This window comes from Barbus barbus, assembly GCF_936440315.1.
Source record: "Barbus barbus genome assembly, chromosome: 29".
Lineage (NCBI taxonomy): Eukaryota > Metazoa > Chordata > Actinopteri > Cypriniformes > Cyprinidae > Barbus > Barbus barbus.
Window position 1 is genome coordinate 3,997,712 of NC_136757.1, and position 20,109 is coordinate 4,017,820.

Sequence of the window (20,109 nt, forward strand, 5' to 3'; positions counted from 1 at the left end):
TAAAATATAGGCACTTTTAAATCAAATTATAGTAAATTACCACATTACAGATTTGATTATGTTATATAACTTAAATGTATAGAATATTTATATACAATAACAATAGCCTATATATAAAGCTTAATATATTTAAAAGTCCTATAAAATAGCGTTTCTCGCTAAATTTCTCACACAATTATTTGTTTGCTGTTTGAATATTATATAAAATAAATGTATATTAAAATAAAAATAGTAATATGTGTTTCTGTTGTTTAAATTAAATTCATTCAGCTCCCTTTTACGTTTACATGCTTTTATCCAAAGCGATTTACAAATGAGGACAACAGAAGCAATGATTATTAACGCAGTACATGTAGCAATGTGTTTTAATTTTGTATTATATAATAATAAATAAAAAGAAAACTGATAGGGGCCTATAATAGAAAAAGAATAGAGCAAGCTAGTGTTAGAGGCCTCTTTTGCTTTTGTTGATTGTGTAATAAATAAAAAGAAAACAAATTGATAGAATAAAAAGATTAGAAAAGCCAGTGTCATTTTTTTAAAGAAAACAAGCAGTTAGTAAATGAATAGAGAGCTTTTTCAGCTTTTTTAGAAATGATTAATTAAAATAATTCACTAATTTATCTTGAAATTATTCTCATCCTAAACGGTAAATTATGTCATATTTCTGCTGTATAATCCCAGTATAACAGAAGCTGTTGTATAGTAATGAAAACCCTTATCAAGCATATAGCAGGTTTACAGTCGGCTTCTCTGAAATAAAACAAGCATATCAAAAAAACTGCCATGCAAATCATGCAAATAAGGACCAAAGAGCTTTCTAAGAGCGTTAACATGAAACTGATACATAAATTTGGTGCAGCACAAAATCTAAGAGCTGTAATGTTCTTGTGTGGGCACCGTTGGCCATGCCGTCTCTCACTCTCTCTGCTTGAACAAAGAGATTTGTGGGAGAAGCCACAGAGAGGCCATTGTTCACTTGAAAGAGCTGCAGAATTCAATGGCTAAGAACAGAGTAAAGGTGACCCACTCGACCTAACGAAGAGCTGTAAACAACTGAGGCTGGCACAAAGAGGCCACTACTCAAAAAGAACCATGAGAATTTGCCAAGAAAACAGTGATTTAGTTCAGCGTGGGAAACATGTTGTGGTCGGATGAGACCAAGATAGAACTTTTTACTTCAAATTTAAAGTGTTATGTGTGCCGTAAATCTTGCAGCTCAATGGCCACAGGTCAATAATGCAGTGCTAACATCACGCTGTGGGGCTGCTGCTCTTCTTTAGGGACTGGACTTTCTTCTTGGAAATGAAGAATGGATGATGCAAAATGTAGTGAAATATTGCAAGAGAGCCTGTTTAATTCAGCTACAGAACTGAAACTTGCAAAGAAGTTGATCCCAAACATTGAATAAACACTGGAGTGGCTCAAACACAAAACAGGTGAAAAGCAATGATCAGGTCAAAATCTGATCTCATAGAGAATCTGTGGCATGTATCGAAGTGTGCTCTCCCTAAACAAGAAAACCTGGAGCAGAACAGATAGACGTACATAGAATACGTAGTACAAAACACTGGTAAAAAAAGAAAAGAAAAAAAAGTATGAACTGTGCAATTATTAATACACAAAAAAATGAATACTGAAAACAAGAATTAAATATGCAAACAGAAATAAGAAATGGAATATTTTCTGGGTACTGTGTATATATTTTGCATGCATCATTTTATTAAAAAAGAAATCAAATAAAATCATATGTGTATGCAATCTTCTCGTACATTTTTAGTAATATATCACTACTCATCATGGCACACATTGTTCTGCTATTAAAACAGCAATAGGGATGATCTCAGTATTTTAGATATAAGCAGGTTGAGTATATTTGGTCAGAACGTTTGGAGCGTCTTCTACCCTATAGCTATGCAACTGATCTTGTAATGAAATAATATAACAACCTATATTATTAACGATGAATCCTTAACTTAAATAAAACTAATTATTAGACATGCTTAATATAGTTAATAGAGCCACATTTTGTCTCTAGATAAAATGCTGGAGTATTACCTGCTGAATCTCATGAAACACGGGTCATATTACACCCAGAAAGCAGTGTTCTCGAATCCAAAAAAATAGTAATAGCCCTTATATTTGGCTTAATTCTCTTTAAGCAATGTAGAATTTTTCGATTTTGAAGTGTGCACAACCAATGCAATGCTTTTATGAGTTTCGCCCACCTAGTTTGGTTAGTAGTGAGTAACTTTGTTGTGGATGTAATAAACGTTAAGTTATTAAATGCATGTGTGTCAGTGCTTTGTTGGGGCTTTGCTTTTTAGGCTTTGCTTTTCTCAGAGGACTCCGGTGTAATCGCCTCTCCACCTCTGAAGCGCTGACTGAGTTCAGCAGACATCACAGAGCAGCAGGATTTCTGTAAGAAACAAGGTCATTTTCAGTTTCAAAATCTGTCTGTGTACCATAGCCTCAGGTCAATTTAATACCATGTTCCAAAAAGAGTACACTACTATTCAGTATTGTTTTTTTAAGTTTTTAATTAAAATTTTCAACAATGCTGCATTTATTTATCATAATATATTGTATAAATATAAAAAAGTAATATTGGGAAATATTATTACAATTTAAGAATGTTTTGGTGAACAGAAAGTTAGGAAGAACAGCATTTTTTTGTGCGTTTAAAAAAAAATGCAATTGTTTTGTAACATTTAATGTGTTTAGTTTAACCCCCACCCCCCCCCCCCCCCCCCAAAAAAAAATTGCTGCTTAATTTTTGTTGTTGTTGTGTGTGTGTGTGCGTGAAAACAGTAAACGAATTTCAAAAGCATACTTGTAATATATAACTTAATTCCCACCATATTTCTGGTATTATCTATCAAACGAATCTAACTAATTTGATCGTTCACATCTTAAAACCGCGAGTGCAGCGCATCAGAACCATGATCTTCTTCTTCATCAGTTAGGAACCTAGGTGTGCTGTTTGATAGCAATCTTTCATTTCAAAGACATGTTTCTAGCATCTGTAAAACTGCATTTTTCCATCTCAAAAACATATCTAAATTGCGACCTATGCTCTCAGCGTCAAATGCAGAAATACTAATTCATGCTTTTATGACCTCAAGGTTAGACTATTGTAATGCTTTATTGGGTGGTTGTTCTGCACGCTTGATCAACAAATTACAGTTGGTTCAAAATGCAGCAGCTAGAGTCCTTACTAGAACCAGGAAGTATGACCATATTGGTCCGGTTCTGTCAACACTGCATTGGCTCCCCATCAAACATCGTATAGATTTTAAATTTGTTCTCAAAACTCTGGCCGTTTGATAATACCTAGAATAAGACTGCGGACGGCAGATCCTTTTCATATTTAGCACCCAAACTCTGGAACAATCTACCTAATACTGTTCGGGAGGCAGACACACTCTGTCAGTTTAAATCTAGATTAAAGACACATTTCTTTAACCTGGCTTACACATAACACACTAATACACTTCTATTATTCAAATCCGTTAAAGGATTGTCAGGCTGCATTAATTAGATCAACCGGAACCGGGAACACTCCCCATAACACATGATGTACTCGTTACATCATAAGAAGAATGGCATCTACGCTAATATTTGTCTGTTTTCTGTTTCTGTTTCTCAATCCGTGTCTGGATCAGATGGTGGATCGGCGCTGGGAGATGATGTATGTGGCCCTGATCGTCGGCGGAGGCCGGACACCTGGGTGAGCCCCGGGGACATATCCCCAGTCAGTATCCATCCCAGATGGTCACTGCAGTCACCAGATCCAGTCCGTATCCAGCCCAGATGGTCACTGCAGTCACCAGATCCAGTCCTTATCCAGATCAGATGGTGGATCAACACCCAGAGACGACCTCTACAGCCCTGAACATCAGCGGAGACCAGGACACCGAGATGAGCGCCAGAGACAGATCCCCAGTGAGGACCCCGCCACTTAGACAGCCATCGGGAAAGACCACTGGAACCAGTTGAGCCCTTACAATCAGACTTTGCTGCAGTTGGAATTGAACTGCTGGTTCGTTTGGCCAGAGGAGAACTGGCCTCCCGACTGAGCCTGGTTTCTCCCAAGGTTTTTTTCTCCATTCTGTCACCGATCGAGTTTTGGTTCCTTGCCGCTGTCGCCTCTGGCTTGCTTAGTTGGCGACACTTCATTTCCAGCGATATCGTCGACCTGATTGCATAGACACTATTTAAACTGAACTGAGCTGGATGATGGCATCACTGAATTCTATAATGAAATGGCTTTAACTGAAAATCTGTTTTTTAATCTTTTCATTTTACATTATTGACACACTAGTTTCCTTTTTTGATATTGTGCAGTTGCTTTGACACAATTTACATTGTTAAAAGCGCTATATACGTAAATAAAGGTGACTTGACTTGACTTGTGTCATTATAAATGTATTTAGTGTCACATTTTAATCAATTTAATCTATCCTTGCTGAATGAAAGTATGATTTTTTTGGTAAAACTTTACAATGAGGTTCATTAGTTAACATTAGTAAACATGAACTAAGAATGAACAATACTTCTACAGCATTTATTAATCTTTTAATCTTCATAACTAACATGAATAAACAATGAACTACTGTATTTTCATTCACTAACATTAACAAATATTAATAAAGAGTGTAATAAATGCATTGTTCATTGTTTGTTCATGTTAGTTCATACATTAACTAATGTTAACAAATGACACCTTATAAGTGTTACCATTTTTTAAATCCTACTGGCCCAAAACTTATGAATATTAAAACACAAACACAAAATATTAAAGAGCAAAAACAGTTTTCAACATTGATGGCAATAATAAATGTTTCTTGAGCAGCAAATCAGCATATTAGAATGATTTCTGAAGGATCATGTGACACTGAAGATTGGAGTAATGATGCTAAAATTCAGCTTTGATCACAGAAATAAATTACATTTAAAAAATATATTAAATTACAAAACAGTTATTGTAAATTTAAGGTAACACTTTATTTTAAGGTGTCCTTGATACACGTTACATGCACTTACACCTAAGCCAAACCCTAATTCTAACCCTATAACCATATAGTAAGTACATGTAACTAATTAATATTACTCAGTAGTACTTAAAAGTATAATTACATTGTAACAAGGACACCTTTTGACCTGTCACATACTGTAGATGGAAAATGGACCCTATTAATATATTGGACCCACCTGCTGAGTGTTAGCAATTTTGCGTGATTTGGCTGCCAGTTCCATCAGAGCCAAGAAAAGCCCCAATCCCAGACCGAGGGCCAGTAATAAGAAGATTCCCTTCAGACTGGTGGGCTTCAGTGGAGCACTCTTGCCATTTTTTGCCACACAACTGCTAGACCACCACTTACTGCGGAAATAATCCAACTCACCAGACTCGCTCAGACGCAGAATGGCAACACTTAGGTTTTTCACTAAAGGAGAGCCTGAGGACATTAACAAACACATGCATAGTGAGACCTTTCAGGAAGCACTGCTAATACTGACTGATTGCAATATTTATGTACCATAGTGTTTACATGGTACATCAGTGGTAGTCAGTATTATTAAAATGGGACATAAAACCATAAATCATCATGGTACTGTCTAAAAATGAGAATTTTGGGACTTACCTAAAGGCGCGGCGATGCTGTACCCCCTCATGCCGATGATTTCTGGAGCACGTGTGAGGTTGCAGTATCTCGCCACTGCCAGGTCGAGGGACACAGATTCACCGATGAAAGCATAGTTGCCTTTCTGAGCCTTTCGGAAACCTTCTTCTGCATTGAGTGAATAGCTCTGGGCTTTCTTGATGTGCTCATAGATCCTGTGGTATGTGGGGTTGTTTGAGTTCTGGTCAAAGGCAGATAATAATGAAATATGGTTGAGAGCTGCAGTCATATGGGTGCATAACCAACTGACATTAAATGGTTCAAAATTCAGATCAGTTTGCACAAAATGTAGATTTCTACGCTCTTAAAAATACAGGTGCTTTAAAGGTTCTTCACAGAGATGCCATATAGAAGAACCATTTTTGGTTTCACAAAGAACCATTCAGTCAAAGGTGTTTTTTTAAAGAACCATCTCTTTATTAACTTTTTATAATCTGAAGAACCTTCTTTCGCCACAAAGAACAAACTTTGTAGAGAACAAACCCTTTAAAGAAATTCTTGAAGAATTTTAAATAATATTATATATTTTAACTAACTGATTCTGTTGATTGTAAATACTGTGTCTTACCTTGAAGAAGTTAAAAGATAAGGAATCTTTAATGGTGCCATACTCAATCAAGTTTTGATTAGCGAGGTCTTCAAAGCTCTTGATTGACATTTGCTGGTTGTCTGAATGCAGCCATAAACTGAGGTTGGCGAAGAAACATGCAAGCAGCACTAATGAAAACAGCCACCAGATAGAGGTAATGACCCGTCCCGAAAGAGCCTTGGGGTGAGGACCAGCACCTACGGCAACATTTATAATGAACTTCTAATTTTTAATAAACTCTGTCACTGCAGATTTGTTTTTAGGTAATTCAGCAAATCAGGTTCATTGGAAGAACATGCCTGTGCCAACATTTCTGCAAAATCATATATTGCTTCTTGCATGTTTTACGATACTTTCAAAGTAAAATATCCAGTGAGTGGTGCTAAAAGCACGTTCAGTTTATCTCAAACATATAAACATGGCAATGGTTTTTACCTTAGCTACCCTTGGTTACCTTCAATGTCAAAGCAGTTTGTAAATGAAATGTCTGGTGAGTGGCACTAAACAGTTAAAGGGTTAGTTCACCCAAAAAGGAAAATTCTGTCATTAATTACTCACCCTCATGTCATCCAAACCCCTAAGACCTCCGTTCATCTTCAGAACACAAATTAAGATATTTGTGATGAAATCCGAGAGCTCTCTGAACCTCCATAGACAGCAAGGATCCTAACACGACCAAGGTCCAGAAACGTAGCAAGGAGATCGTTAAAATAATCCATGTGACATCAGAGGTTCAACCGTAATTATACAAAGCTACTAGAATACTATTTCTGCTCAAAGAAAACAAAAATAACGACTTTATTCAATCGTCTCCTTCACGCCACCCTATAGCACCATTTTGGAGAGTATCACATACATAAACAACATATGCTGTTCTGTGTCAGGATATGCGGATATGCTTTGATTTGAATGTAAACAATGTATCCATGTGCGGTGCGGCTGACACAGAACAGCATACGTTGTTTATGTATGTGATACTAGAATTATCATTTTTGGGTGAACTATCCCTTTAATGCTTTATCGTGTTTGAAAATAACATACCATCTACACTAAACCTTACCCTAATAGTATTAACAGAAGCAAACATGCCATAAAGCTTCTTTTTTAAATCCTGACCCATGTTTCACTTGCACTCAATTGCTCCTCATCCCAAGTGCAGTGCTATACCAGGTGAGCATCCGAGCAAGTTTACTATGCCATATGCAGCTGATAATGTAAACATTAAAATGTAATGCAACGTAGAATTGTTTTGAGGTTTGTTTGGGATTGTTTTGTTCAAGTAAATGACCACAAATACGCCACTGCAATCATAAACTTGTGTAAAAAGGAATAAAAGATTTGGTGTTTTACTGCTGTGTTTAAGTGAAGTGTATATAGAGGTAAATTTTTTTAATTTTTGCAAAACAATATGAGCCTGTGTTGCTTGTGTGGTTGTTGCAATGTTATTCATAAACTGGCTCTCGTTTAAAATTATATAAGTAATCCTAGTAAATCCTGCTGAAAAAACAAACAAACAGTCTGAGCCAAATTGTTTTGATGCATTGCTTCTTTCATTCTGAAGTCCGTGTGGGTGCAAATATTCATAACCATGATTATCCTACACTACCTTGAAGAGTCATTGCTCCCACGGTATACCAAAAACAGTGTGAGAGCGTGAAGAAATTATTTTCTTTCTCTGGTTGCTCCCATTCACAGGGGCTAATCCTAAAAAAAAAAAATCATATTAATTCTTTGGAATATAATGTAAATATTATCCTACATTTCAAAGTGCCATGGTTTTATTATCCCACCCTTACCGTGACACTAAGAAGATGCAGACGGAGGTCAGCAGGTAGGCGACCAGCACACCCATCCACATCTCAGTGGAGAACAGGTTAAGAAGGCTGAGGAACTGCGAGTCATCAGAGGCCAAGTCTTTCCTCAGGATGAAACTAAGACCCGTCTGAATGAAGGGTTTGGTCATGTCCACAGCTGTCTCACGTTTAGCTGTAACAGTTAGAGGTGCCACAGCGATGTCTGCTTCCTGTAGAAATGAGCAATACAAACACACAAAGATGGTTTCTTTGGATACTTTTGCGTAATACTGTACCTGCAGGCAAGACTTATTAGAAACAGATATTGAATGTGAAAGGCATACCTTTGCATTTTCATGTGTTCAAGACGAACACAGAAGTAAATGAATACAATTGAAATAGTAAAGAAACTAACAAACTGTAGATGTCCAAATTACAACATTTAAACACTATATGCAACTACTTAACTCCAAAAAATGAATGATACTCACCCCTCTGACAACTTCTCCAATCATGCCGTTCCAGTTGCCACTTTCATCCGTTATGCCATACCGGCCGTCCTTCACGAGCTTAATATCATACTTAAAATCTAATTTCTTTGAGACAGCTGACAGCAGGTCAATGCAAAAGCCCTCCAGTTCAGAGCCTTTGGACATTGCATACGGTTCCTCCTGCATGGGATTGTGAGTAACACCAACCCGAAAACATGATTTAGTTATCATTACAGACATAAATGAGCATCCCCGATGGAACTAACTTAACTTACCTTGATGGTTGTAACTCTTAATACCTGTGGTCCTAAAATATAAAACAACATTTCATTCAGCCAGATACAAATCCATAAGAATCCTCCACTAAATCTTCATTACTACAGATATCAGGTTGAATGCTTGGCTCAGTCTTTTGAATGCACTCTTAAAAATAAAGGTGCTTCACGATGCCATAGAAGAACCTTTTTGTCTAAATGGTTCCATAGAGAACCTTTAACACCTGAAGAAGCTTTCTGTTTCACAAAAGGTTCTTTGTGGTGAAAGAAGGTTCTTCAGATTATAAAAAGATAGTTCTTTAAAGAACCTTTGACTGAATGGTTCTTTGTGGAACCAAAAATGGTTCTTCTATGGCATCACTTGGAGAACCTTTTGAAGCACCTTTATTTTTAAGAGTGTAATGTGGGTAACCAAACAGTTGCTGGTCCCCATTCACTTCTGTAGTATGAAAAAAAATACAATGGAAGCCAATGGGGATGAAAAACTGTTTGGTTAACAACATTCTTTAAAATATCTTATTTTATGTTCAGCAGAAGACAGAAACTCATACAGGTTTGGAACAACGTGAGGTTGAGTGAACTACCTTTAATACGTAGGGTTAAGGATTTGTTCAAATCAGTGACCTTAAGTATGAGTGGTAGTACAAGTGATGCTTGACTTTCTTCTTGTCTCTAATTGGCTGTTAGATGTTAGGTTTTTTTTTTTTGTGAGCTAATCCAATTTTCAAATCAGTGAGTAGAAACAGAACCAGGGAAAAAACACTGCTTGCCTCAATTTGACACGGGCAGAGCACTTGGACGGCATTCCTGGTTGCTAATGAAGCATTCTGTCACGCTGGGATGTACTTTGCACTCTTCTTCAAACAACCACTAATATTCCCAAATTTAGCAGATGCAGACAATGTCCCACTTGTGCTAACCGCAATGGTGAAACGGTCGCCTCACGGCCACTAATCTTGCTTTGACAAAATGAGACTTAAAAGGAGATAGTTGGAAATAAACAAAAGCTTGTTTTTGAGTGTGCACTGCCTCCTGCAGCGGAACGGATGCGGTGAGAGTTTGAGAAAGTTCCAGTGACTCTCTAAAGAAAGCGCTTACAAAATGATGGGAAAGTGCCCCACTCGTCTGGATGCAGCATCTGAGTCCACTTGGAAGTTGTTCTCTTTATTGTTTTGATCCTGTTTTTTAATGCAGACCACATTAACGAGCAGACATGCTGAAAGATGCATGAATGTGTATGTCAGTCTATAATCATGAATCAAAGTGTTGTTGCTTGAAGTTATATATGGGTCAAATTATAATAATTTCATTAATAAATAAATAAAGAGTATACTCAATTGTGGCATTCGCAACAATTAATGTGAATGAGTGAACAACACTGTTGAACTCTCACTGATAAAAATGATTTTGTGGTGAAGTAAATACTACATAAAAACAAATGTAATTTCTACATGAAATAATTTAGTTCAGGCAAGAATTAAAAAAGAAGAAGAGTAAATTCAATATTAGTACTCAATTTAAGCTTGTAGAATTTAAAGTTTGAACTTACAAGTATGTTTTACTTGGAATTGTTTATTTTTACAAAGTTTGTTTAAGTACATCATTATCCCTTTGTTCCCATCATGCACTTGGACATGAATAATTAATAAGGTAATTTTTTTTTGCTGTTTTTGAGATATTTACTGTTTTATGGTTGCTTTTGTTGTTAGGTTTAGTAACTTGCTGTTTTGTGACATCTGAGTTCATTTTTTACTCAAAATGACCCATTCATAATCAAACACTATTTACTGATTGTCACCATCATTGTGTATCACGTGCCAAGTATTCAGGCCTATGTGTTCATTCAGTTAATAACTATACTGAGTCAACATATTACCTTAAAAAGTAAATCACATACGTGATTGTAATTTAACCACATGGGGCCTTATTATACACCCGGCGCAATGCAGAACAAAGATCCAGGGGGCGGGGTTGGACCCACATCTAGGGGGTGGAGATGCGTGGGTTTAGGTAAATGTATGTTCAACGGGTAGGTTTAGGTAAATGTAAGGTGGGAGGAGTTGGAACTAGATCTAGCCACACCCCTTGGATCTTGTGTTCTGCAGTGAGGACCATCTCGCGCAATGCTTTCATTTTCACATCCTGCGCCGCGTTGCATTTGCGCCCATTTGTGCGCTCATGGGCGTGCTGGTCTAAAAGAGGTGTGTTCAGGAGCATTGTTGGCACGTTGTTATTTTGAGGAACTGAAAATAGACTGCGCCATAGACCAACTCACACTTGGTCTAAAGTCAATGGCGCATTTTTTTTTTTTGTTATTTAAGGAGCGCGTTAGTAGAAAATGCGCCTCTGGGCGGGTCCACAACGCGCGTTCACTTTGCTTATTACACACAGGGACGCGCAGCAGCACAAAAACATGCCAAATATTAAAAATTAAAGGATTACAGTGTAAAAGAATATTATTGTGTAGGCTACATGAATATAAAAATGTCATACATGCCATAATGGATAGTCATTGCGTGTATCAGAATTAGCCTACCTATATGCTCGCGCATGAGCAGATCCGTTTGCTCTCTGGAGACGCGTTCAGTCTGTGTGCGCCTTATAATTCCGCCGTTTAAATAGCGAATCCGCAAAGGCGCGAGCGCAACTCGCTCTTAAAGGGAATGGGAGATGAGACTCTGATTGGTTTATTGCACGTTATGCCCCAAAACACCAGGGACAACAATTTTAGACCACGCGCCGGGCGCGCCGACCGTTTTTCCCTTCGTTACAATAGCAAAATACGGAAACGCCCTGAGTGCACCTGCGCCTTGCGCTTTAGACCATGCACTTAGATCGTTAAAATAGGGCCCAACACACATGCTATTTCAAGACTGGTCCCCATGCTCTTTTCCAAGCAATTACAGTACTATAAACTGGGACTGTAGATCCAAAAAGATGCAAAGACCCATAAAAGAATCATTAAAGTAGTCAAAACTACAATCAATCCATGATCATTCATTCATTCACATCTTTTTCTTAATTTTTTTTTTTATAAATTGGTTAATCTGATTCACAAAGCTGATCTTAATGAAATTCTCAAGTTGTTTATTCACCAATTCATAAACTCGGTTTCAGTCAAAACTGATTTAAAATGTCCATGTGTTTCTTACAGAAATCTATATAGAATGACTTCAGAAGCCTCGTGCACAAGTTGCATAGACCATTTTTATGAAATTTTTATGTTGTTTTTGAAGTCTTTAGTCGCTGTCCACTGTAATAATATGGAAAACAATATGAATATTTTCTTTTTTTTAGGGGACTTATGGAAGAAAGCAAATCATGACATGGTGGTAATATAACAGTAAGTGATAAAAGTAGTTTTAAAATAGATATTTTTGAATGAACTATATATATTGCATTTCAAATTATTGTCATACAAAATTAATTTATGAAGACTTTGCATCTATTCTAGTTTTCTAGGTAAAGTTAGAGTTAAAGTGCTTGAGCAATGTTGAATAAGCCTGGCCAGTTTCTGGTGAGAATGTGTTGTTGTCTGAGTTTCATCCGTGTGACAGCAGGCCTCCATCAGTATCACAGCATATCACTGACACTCTCATCCTTCCATTCAAACCATGAAAAACGTACATGCCATCAAAACTGAAGTCATGTCATGGACTGCCCCGCATTAGTAACTGCTTAGTTAGAGGTGGCTAATTGATTAATCACACTCCTTGTAGTGAATAGCAGCAGTGTTCTCCGGTCTGAATGCTGATTGCTCCAGACCTGGCGGGACGTCATGAGACAGTGCCAGAGCAGTGCAGTGCCTCAGACTTAGACATGCCGTTTCAGACTCACATTGGCTCTATCTACATCCTGCTTTGTCCTAGCCTCAGACGGCACGTCCATGGACCGTCTGGTTATAGGCACTGTTAAACCCTATTCCCCTCAGACCCCTGAAGTCCTTGCTGTAATGACAACATCACATGAGCATGATGAAATGATTTCAGTTGTCATGATGATGAATAGCTCATGGTGTTCATGAACTCATGAAGGGTTAAAAAAGGGGCAAAACCTTGAAAATCTTGGAAACACCTCAAAATGTACATAAAAGGTCTAAACTGTCCATTAGTCCATAACTGTCCAGCTCGTACAGAAGCCCAAGAAATACACGATTTACAATCCTCGCTTTCTACTAATTGCAACCACAGAAATTTCTGAGCTGATTATTTTAAGTGACTAATCCCAGATGAAAAAAAGGAATGAAACCTACACATCTACTAATGAAACGTTGTTCATACTGTATGTTGTCCAAATCTCCTTGAGAATTTCCTATAGGTATTTAGGCCTAGAATGATTTTTTTCTCCATTCATGAGTAAAATAAGGTCTGTGGTAAACCTAACTTGACCAAACTTAGACGTATTGTTGTACAAAGTAAACGGCACACACTCACACCCCAAACATTCTAACATAGTGGCTTATTAAAATTATACATTTTTTAAATATACATTAAAATTTATTTTGTTGATTGTATACAAAATGTATACAATGTATATTTTTAAATATATATATATATATATTTTTCTTTATTTGACCCTCTAAAACAAGCACTCTCTAGTCTATTTTTTAAAATCTATTTGTATTCTTTTTTATTAAAAACAAACAAACAAAAAAAACACTTGACCCTCTAACACAGTGGCTCCCAACCACGTTCCTGGAGGCCCCCCAACAATGCATATTTTGCATCTCTCCTTTGTCTGACACACCCATTTCAGGTCTTGGAGTCTCTACTAATGAGCTGATGATCTGAATCAGGTGTGTTTGATTAAGGAGACAAGGAAAACATGCAGTGTTGGGGGTCCTCCAGGAACGTGGTTGGGAACCACTGCTCTAACACCTGCACTCTATTCGTTTCTGCTTGTTTTCTTAAAAAAAAAAAAAAAAAAAAAAACTTACTGTCAGCGAATCACAGTCACCTGCACTCTCGTTACCCAGATCTCAGTCACCTGTGTACTGACACCTGTCACCTGCTAATTACCAGCACTATATCCACTCACTGCCAGCACTCCTTCCTCGTCCGGTCTACCGTTCACTACCCAAACCTAGCCAGACTACTAACTTTGTGTTGCCTACCTACAGAACTCCTGATCTCCACCGCTTCAAGTCTCCACCGCTCATGTTCTCCACCGCTCCTGGAACTCCCTAGCCCTGATCATCCCCGCGGCAGTGCGCACCGCCGACTTCCCTTCCTGGATCCTGCCCCCGCTCCTCCACTCAGTACTCTCACTTGCACCTGTTCAATAAAGCCCTTGTATTGACTTTACTCCTCCGTGTCTCCTAGCCTGTTCGTGACACTTACTACGTGTATTGCATGTTAAGCTAACCGAGACTTGTCAGCACTTGTATTTTATTGCTCTTTTGTTGATTTGATTGCTTCTTTTGTCCTCATTTGTAAGTTGCTTAGGATAAAAGCATCTGTTAAATGACTAAATGTAAAAGTAAATATAAACATAACCACTTCAAAATTCATGTTTTCAGTATGGCTGTGTAATTTACATTGTAGAGCAAAATGTCCAAGTCAATTTATATTTACAACAGACTTTTTTTTTACTCATAAATTGAGATGGTCCTCACTGCAGAACACAAGATCCAAGGGGTGTGGCTGGATCTAGATCCAACCCCTCCCACCTTACATTTATCTAAACCTACCCGTCTCCACCCCCTGATCCCTAAACCCACCCATCTCCACCCCCTAGATGTGGATCCAACCCCCGCCCCCTGGATCTTTGTTCTGCAGTGAAGGGCTACTGCATAAACCATTATGAAAACCCATAGGAATCGCAGCAAGCATTTAGGGTGGGGCTAACCAGCCAAACCATAACCCCATTTGTGAAGGGAGATGCAGCAAAAAACCGGAAGCTAACAATACATTTTATTTTCTACCTATTAGATTTTGTTTTATTAACGTCTACACCCTAAACCTACCCCATACAATAATGCAAAAACGGTAATTATTGTTGTACAGTGTAAGAAAAATTACACTATATTGATGTGCGCATACCCAGTAGTTTTTGCTGTATCCCTTCTAGCCTTAACTCATAAACCATAACCCCTAGCCACAGTCAATAAACATATTAACCTCTCTGCTGCCCCCACCAGCTCCGGAGCACTAATGGTGTTTATGGTGCGAATGTTGACATTACTGGAAAATTCCTTGGTTTAATTTGGTTAAATTATAAGACATATATGGCCATGTGATCTCAATATGGCAAGCAGAAAACATTTTTAAGTTAAAAAATACACTTGGTGAGCCAAAACTAAGGATCATTTCACAAAAGTTTATGATGGACTACTTCTGTTTTCATGCAGGCAGTGTTGGGGAAAGTTACTTTTAAAAGCAATGCATTACAATATTGCCTTACTCCCTAAAAAGTAACGAATTACATTACTTAGCTACTTTTTATGGAAAGTAATGCGTTACGTTACTTTTGCGCTACTTTTTAAATATTAATACAAGAAGCTCTAATTATTGCAAATGCAAAAGCCCTTTCACACCAAAAAGTGTAATGAATAAACTTGAGGCTGAAGGAAAAGTAAATTCACGTCTGTACAGTAGAACGCAGGAGAAGAAGGTTCAACACTCTTCAGCAATAAAAAACAATGGAGCACAATTGTTAGCTTATCTAAAGTCATTTTTGCTTATTAGTATGGTTGAACTGGATCATCAAAGGTCAGCAGCCAATACATTGGTTAATAAAATGGGATTAGATACATTTGTGTTGTTTAACATTTAATTATTGCAGGTTTGCGTCATATTCTGAGTTTGCATTTCACAATTTTAATTCATTTTGATGAATACTAAATCTGTTGTTTGTGAGTGGGATGAATTAATGCACATTCACATTTAGTCTAGAACTACAGTAACAGCATGTTCACACAGTCATGTCAGTCAATAAATGGGAAAAAAGTAACTGCCGATAAAAAATACATACAAACAGTGTCTGAGCTTCACAAAGTTCATTCACAAGGCTTAGCAAAAAAGATTTATCTTAAAAACACAGCTATACATTCACCTGCAGCTTGTCTTACTATGTTTGATATCACAGTATGATGTTACCTGCAGCGCAGAGCCCAACCAGCAGTGCTGATGAGACCAAGACGAGTCCTAATGGAGTCATTTTTACTGCCAATAACCTGCACTGGAATGATATACATGGTGTTATCAAAACATCATTCATTCAAAAATTCAAATGTATGTAATTAACTTTTGATTTGAAAGTCAGCTGATCTCTTTAAAGATCTGTCATTGTACACTTTTAAATGTTTCAAATATTACATTAGTACAGCAAAGACAAAACCAAGATCAAAATGCTTAAACAAAACAGTTTTACTTATTAAACAGCAATAAATGAGCAAAAACAACCTTACCCTAAACTGTAGTCACCCCCTTATTATTGCTCAATGCATGAGGCAGCACACTGTATAAAGCTTACACATACACCCAAGAGACTAACAACAGCCAATAAGAGAACAGGGGATGGTCTTGAGTGGGGGGAAAGGTGGGGTTGTGTCTGACCACAACAAATCCACAAGGATTTATGGGTAGATTGAAACTTGGACAAAGAATAACAAGCATGTGATCCTGCAAACAAGGGATCTGAGAGCCGTGCATTACACAGGGCGTGCCGAAATTATTCTCTAGATGCTCATAGAAAATTGAATGGAGTGCTGGATTTTATTGTTTGACTTATTTTGCCTCTCTAAAATGGCCTAATCCTAATTTATAACCCTATAGAATGGACCTGGTGTGAACATAAGGGGGTTTGAACCTCTGCAGCGTGGCTCCACTACAAGCTAAAACCGCAACTTGAAAACTGAAGTGTAACTGAACCACCGTGATAAATGCACATCCAAAGTGAGTGCAAGCCACTCGAATCCTAATGAAGTGAACTTTTGTTAGAAAGACAACAGCCTACAATCTCTGCCACTCAAAGATTCATGTAAATCCAAGGTGGTTTTTATTTAGCCTCACAGAAGGATTCGACTATGGTCCGTCTCACCAGCCATCGTAGTCTTGGTAACCATGGCCCTCGGCATGCCTGAGCTTTTATCCAACACGCCAGTCATAAGTGACGATGAATAGGTCATGGTGTTTTTGAACTCATCAAGGGTTAAAAAGGGGGCAATCCTCAAAACATCTTGGGTCTTGACAATAACAATATCCAGTCAAAACTGGCACTGTGAAAATGAAAAGAAAAAAAAAATGAACAGAATATCTTTTAATTGCGTTTTGGTCCGAGAAGTAATTGGACATCTTGTGTGGGGCAAGGCTTTATTCTGTGACATTTTTTGTCAGCAGGAGTTCTCTGTGCAGGGCTAAGGGGTTGGAAAGGGTGAAGCCAAATAAAAGCCGGTCTTCTCAGAATGGGCCTGAATTACAACACAGGGGGCAACATCTTTGGACAGAGCTCCTCTGCATTTTCTTTATCTAGATGTCAGTTTTAAAGACACAATTTGCAATTGCTCAGACATTGCCAGTCATGCTCTGACACTAAACTGAATCTAGTCAGTATTGTTATATTACTGATATTTACAGTGGCCATATCTGGACAATTACGTGACACTTAACACATGTAAATGTGATTGCACTAGAAGGATTGCAAATGTGTTTTGTTTCCCCGACAATCCAAAGACATGTGGGACAGATAAAATGGTGATCCAAAATTGCTCTTATTTCCGGATGTGTGTTTCCAGCATTCCCATGACCCTGCTTGAGTTTTGAGTATACTGAGATAAAGTCCTTGTGATGGTGTCTCTGGAGGACAAGGGAATTGCATGCATCTGAGAGCCATGCAATACAGGCAAATATTCTGCAGATTGTCAAAGCCTCAATAAACTCCTAATTTGCTGCTTATTAATAGTTATATATAAACAGCCAATATGTTAATAATAGGCATGCTAATAAGCAAGTTAATAGTGAGAATTTGTCCCAATACTAAAGTCTTACCATCAATTTCTTTTTCTAAAGCAAATACTTATAGTTTTGAACATGCTTTTGCATCTCTTTGCATGCTAATATTTCTCATGTTTCTCTTTTAAGCTTTTTCACCTGTTTGCCATCCATAACAATGACTTACCCTGCAAACTTTATTCTTTTGTTCTTTCTACTTCTTTCTTATTATTTATCAGTATGAAACTCTGCCTAAATGCTAGCCGTATTCCAGAGTCCTCTTCTCAATGTTTCAGATGAAGCTGGTGTTTGGTGAGTCTTGCAGGTGAGCACCAGTGATTCCCAAACTAGAGACTTTATTTCTTATCTTGTTGTTTTGAGTCTGGACTGCCAAATGCCATAGACTGATTGAATTTCTCAAAAGAGGCTGTTGAATGTTTTGACAGTTTATGTTGATATTTTATGCTTTTGTATTTACTCAGTAATTACTTATAAGCACCTGCAAAGGAAATTTATATTTAGAATATAAAAAAGTTCTTTATTTTCCCTGCACATTCTGACTCACAATACTTCCCTTAACATTTTATGAGCTACCAACATTTTTTACATTAAAGTACAGTATATAGGAACAATTTAGCTTTTGTCCAGCACATCGAATTTGTATAAATTAAATTCATACTTGTAAAAAATTGCTGTATTGAATTTATGAATTATTTTATACAGAACACACAGTTTTATGCAAATTACACAGAAACTCTGTTCTTTTTGTATTTCATTAATATGTTTTAATGTGTGTTTGTTTGTTTCAGAAAGATTTATTAACTTTTAGCAATATATTGGTAACACTTTACAGTAAGGTTCCATTCACGCTAGTTAACTACATCATTTAGCATGAACTAACAATGCAAAATACATCTAAAGCATTTATTAATCTTAGTTAATGTTAATTTAAACATTAACTAATACAACCAGAATTCCGAAAATGTCGGGACGTTTTTGTAAATTTGAATAATATGAAAACTAAAAGACTTTCTAATCACATGAGCCAATATTGTATTCACCATAGAACAAAACAAACATAACAAATGTTTAAGCGGAAAGATTTTACACTTTTATTCACTAAATGAGCTCATTTCAAATTTGATGCCTGCGACAGGTCTCAAAAAAGTTGGCACGGGGCAACAAAGGGCTGAAAAAGCAAGACATTTTGAAAAGATACAGCTGGGAGAACATCTAGCAACTAATTAAGTTAATTGACATCAGGTCTGTAACATGATTAGCTATAAAAGGGATGTCTTAGAGAGGTAGAGTCTCTCAGAAGTAAAGATGGACAGAGGCTCTCCAATCTGTGAAAGAGTCAAGTCAAGTCACTATTATTTGTATAGCGCTTTTAACAATGCAAATTGTGTCAAAGCAGCTTTGCATCAGCTTGTATAAAGCTGGGTGGCTTTATATCAGCTTTACAGTATTTAGACGGGGAAATAGTTTGTCGAAATAGTGTCATTCTCCTCTGGCCAGACAAAATCAGCAGGGTAAAGCAGAATCAGAAAGCAGGACTCATCTGGTTCCTGTGGTCTTGTCCCGATGGCCGTCTTGGAGACAGGGTCTTCACTGGGGATCAGTCTCTGAAGCTCATCTAGGTGTCCTGGCTGTAGAGGTCATCTCTAGGTGCTGATCCACCATCTGATCTGGATACAGTCTGGATCTGGGTGGCTACGGTGACCTCGGAATAAGAAAGAAACAGACTAATATTAGCATAGATGCCATTCTTCTAACGAAGTAACAAGTACATCAGGTGTTTTGGGAAGTGTTCCCGGTTCCTAATTAATGCAGCCTAACAATCCTTTAACGGATTTGAATGCGGTAATGTATTATGTGTAAGCCAGGTTAAAGAGATGGGTCTTTAATCTAGATTTAAACTGACAGAGTGTGTCTGCCTCCCGAACAGTGTTAGGTAGATTGTTCCAGAGTTTGGGCGCTAAATAGGAAAACAGTCTCCCACCCGCAGTTGATTTTGATATTCTAGGTATTATCAAATGGCCAGAGTTTTGAGATCGCAGCGGACGTGAAGGACTATAATGCGATAAGAGCTCACTCAAATACTGAGGTGCCAAACCATTCAGGGCTTTATAATTAGCAAGATCTTAAAATGTATACGATGTTTAATAGGGAGGCAGTGCAGTGTTGACAGAACCGGGCTAATGTGGTCATACTTCCTGGTTCTAGTAAGAACTCTAGCTGCTGCATTTTGAACCAGTTGGAGTTTGTTTATTAAACGTGCAGAGCAACCACCCAATAAAGCATTACAATAATCTAGCCTCGAGGTCATGAATGCATGAATTAATGT

At 37.5% G+C, this 20,109-nt stretch overlaps 1 protein-coding gene across 1 annotated transcript; it reads right to left on the reverse strand.

Moving 5' to 3' along the window:
- Positions 1 to 340: 340 nt before the first annotated feature.
- Positions 341 to 16,415, reverse strand: LOC306849230 (putative glutamate receptor). Its single transcript, XM_079384117.1, has 10 exons — positions 16,241 to 16,415; positions 15,930 to 16,011; positions 8,833 to 8,864; positions 8,558 to 8,737; positions 8,070 to 8,296; positions 7,880 to 7,977; positions 6,253 to 6,470; positions 5,646 to 5,865; positions 5,215 to 5,459; positions 341 to 2,419 (listed from the first exon to the last, which is right to left on the reverse strand). The coding sequence occupies exons 2-10, from the start codon at positions 15,988 to 15,990 to the stop codon at positions 2,324 to 2,326; spliced, it is 1,377 nt and encodes a 458-aa protein (XP_079240243.1). The 5' UTR covers positions 15,991 to 16,011; positions 16,241 to 16,415; the 3' UTR covers positions 341 to 2,323.
- Positions 16,416 to 20,109: the final 3,694 nt, after the last annotated feature.

Bases quoted from the DNA above. Each gene is read 5' to 3' on its own strand.
- LOC306849230 (XM_079384117.1), bottom strand. From the start codon at position 15,990: ATGACTCCATTAGGACTCGTCTTGGTCTCATCAGCACTGCTGGTTGGG. The intron at 8,297-8,557 runs GTGAGTATCATT...TCATTTCTACAG, and splicing joins TTGGAGAAGTTGTCAGAGGG to GAAGCAGACATCGCTGTGGC. The intron at 5,866-6,252 runs GTAAGACACAGT...GCCTTTGACCAG, and splicing joins TATCTTTTAACTTCTTCAAG to AACTCAAACAACCCCACATA.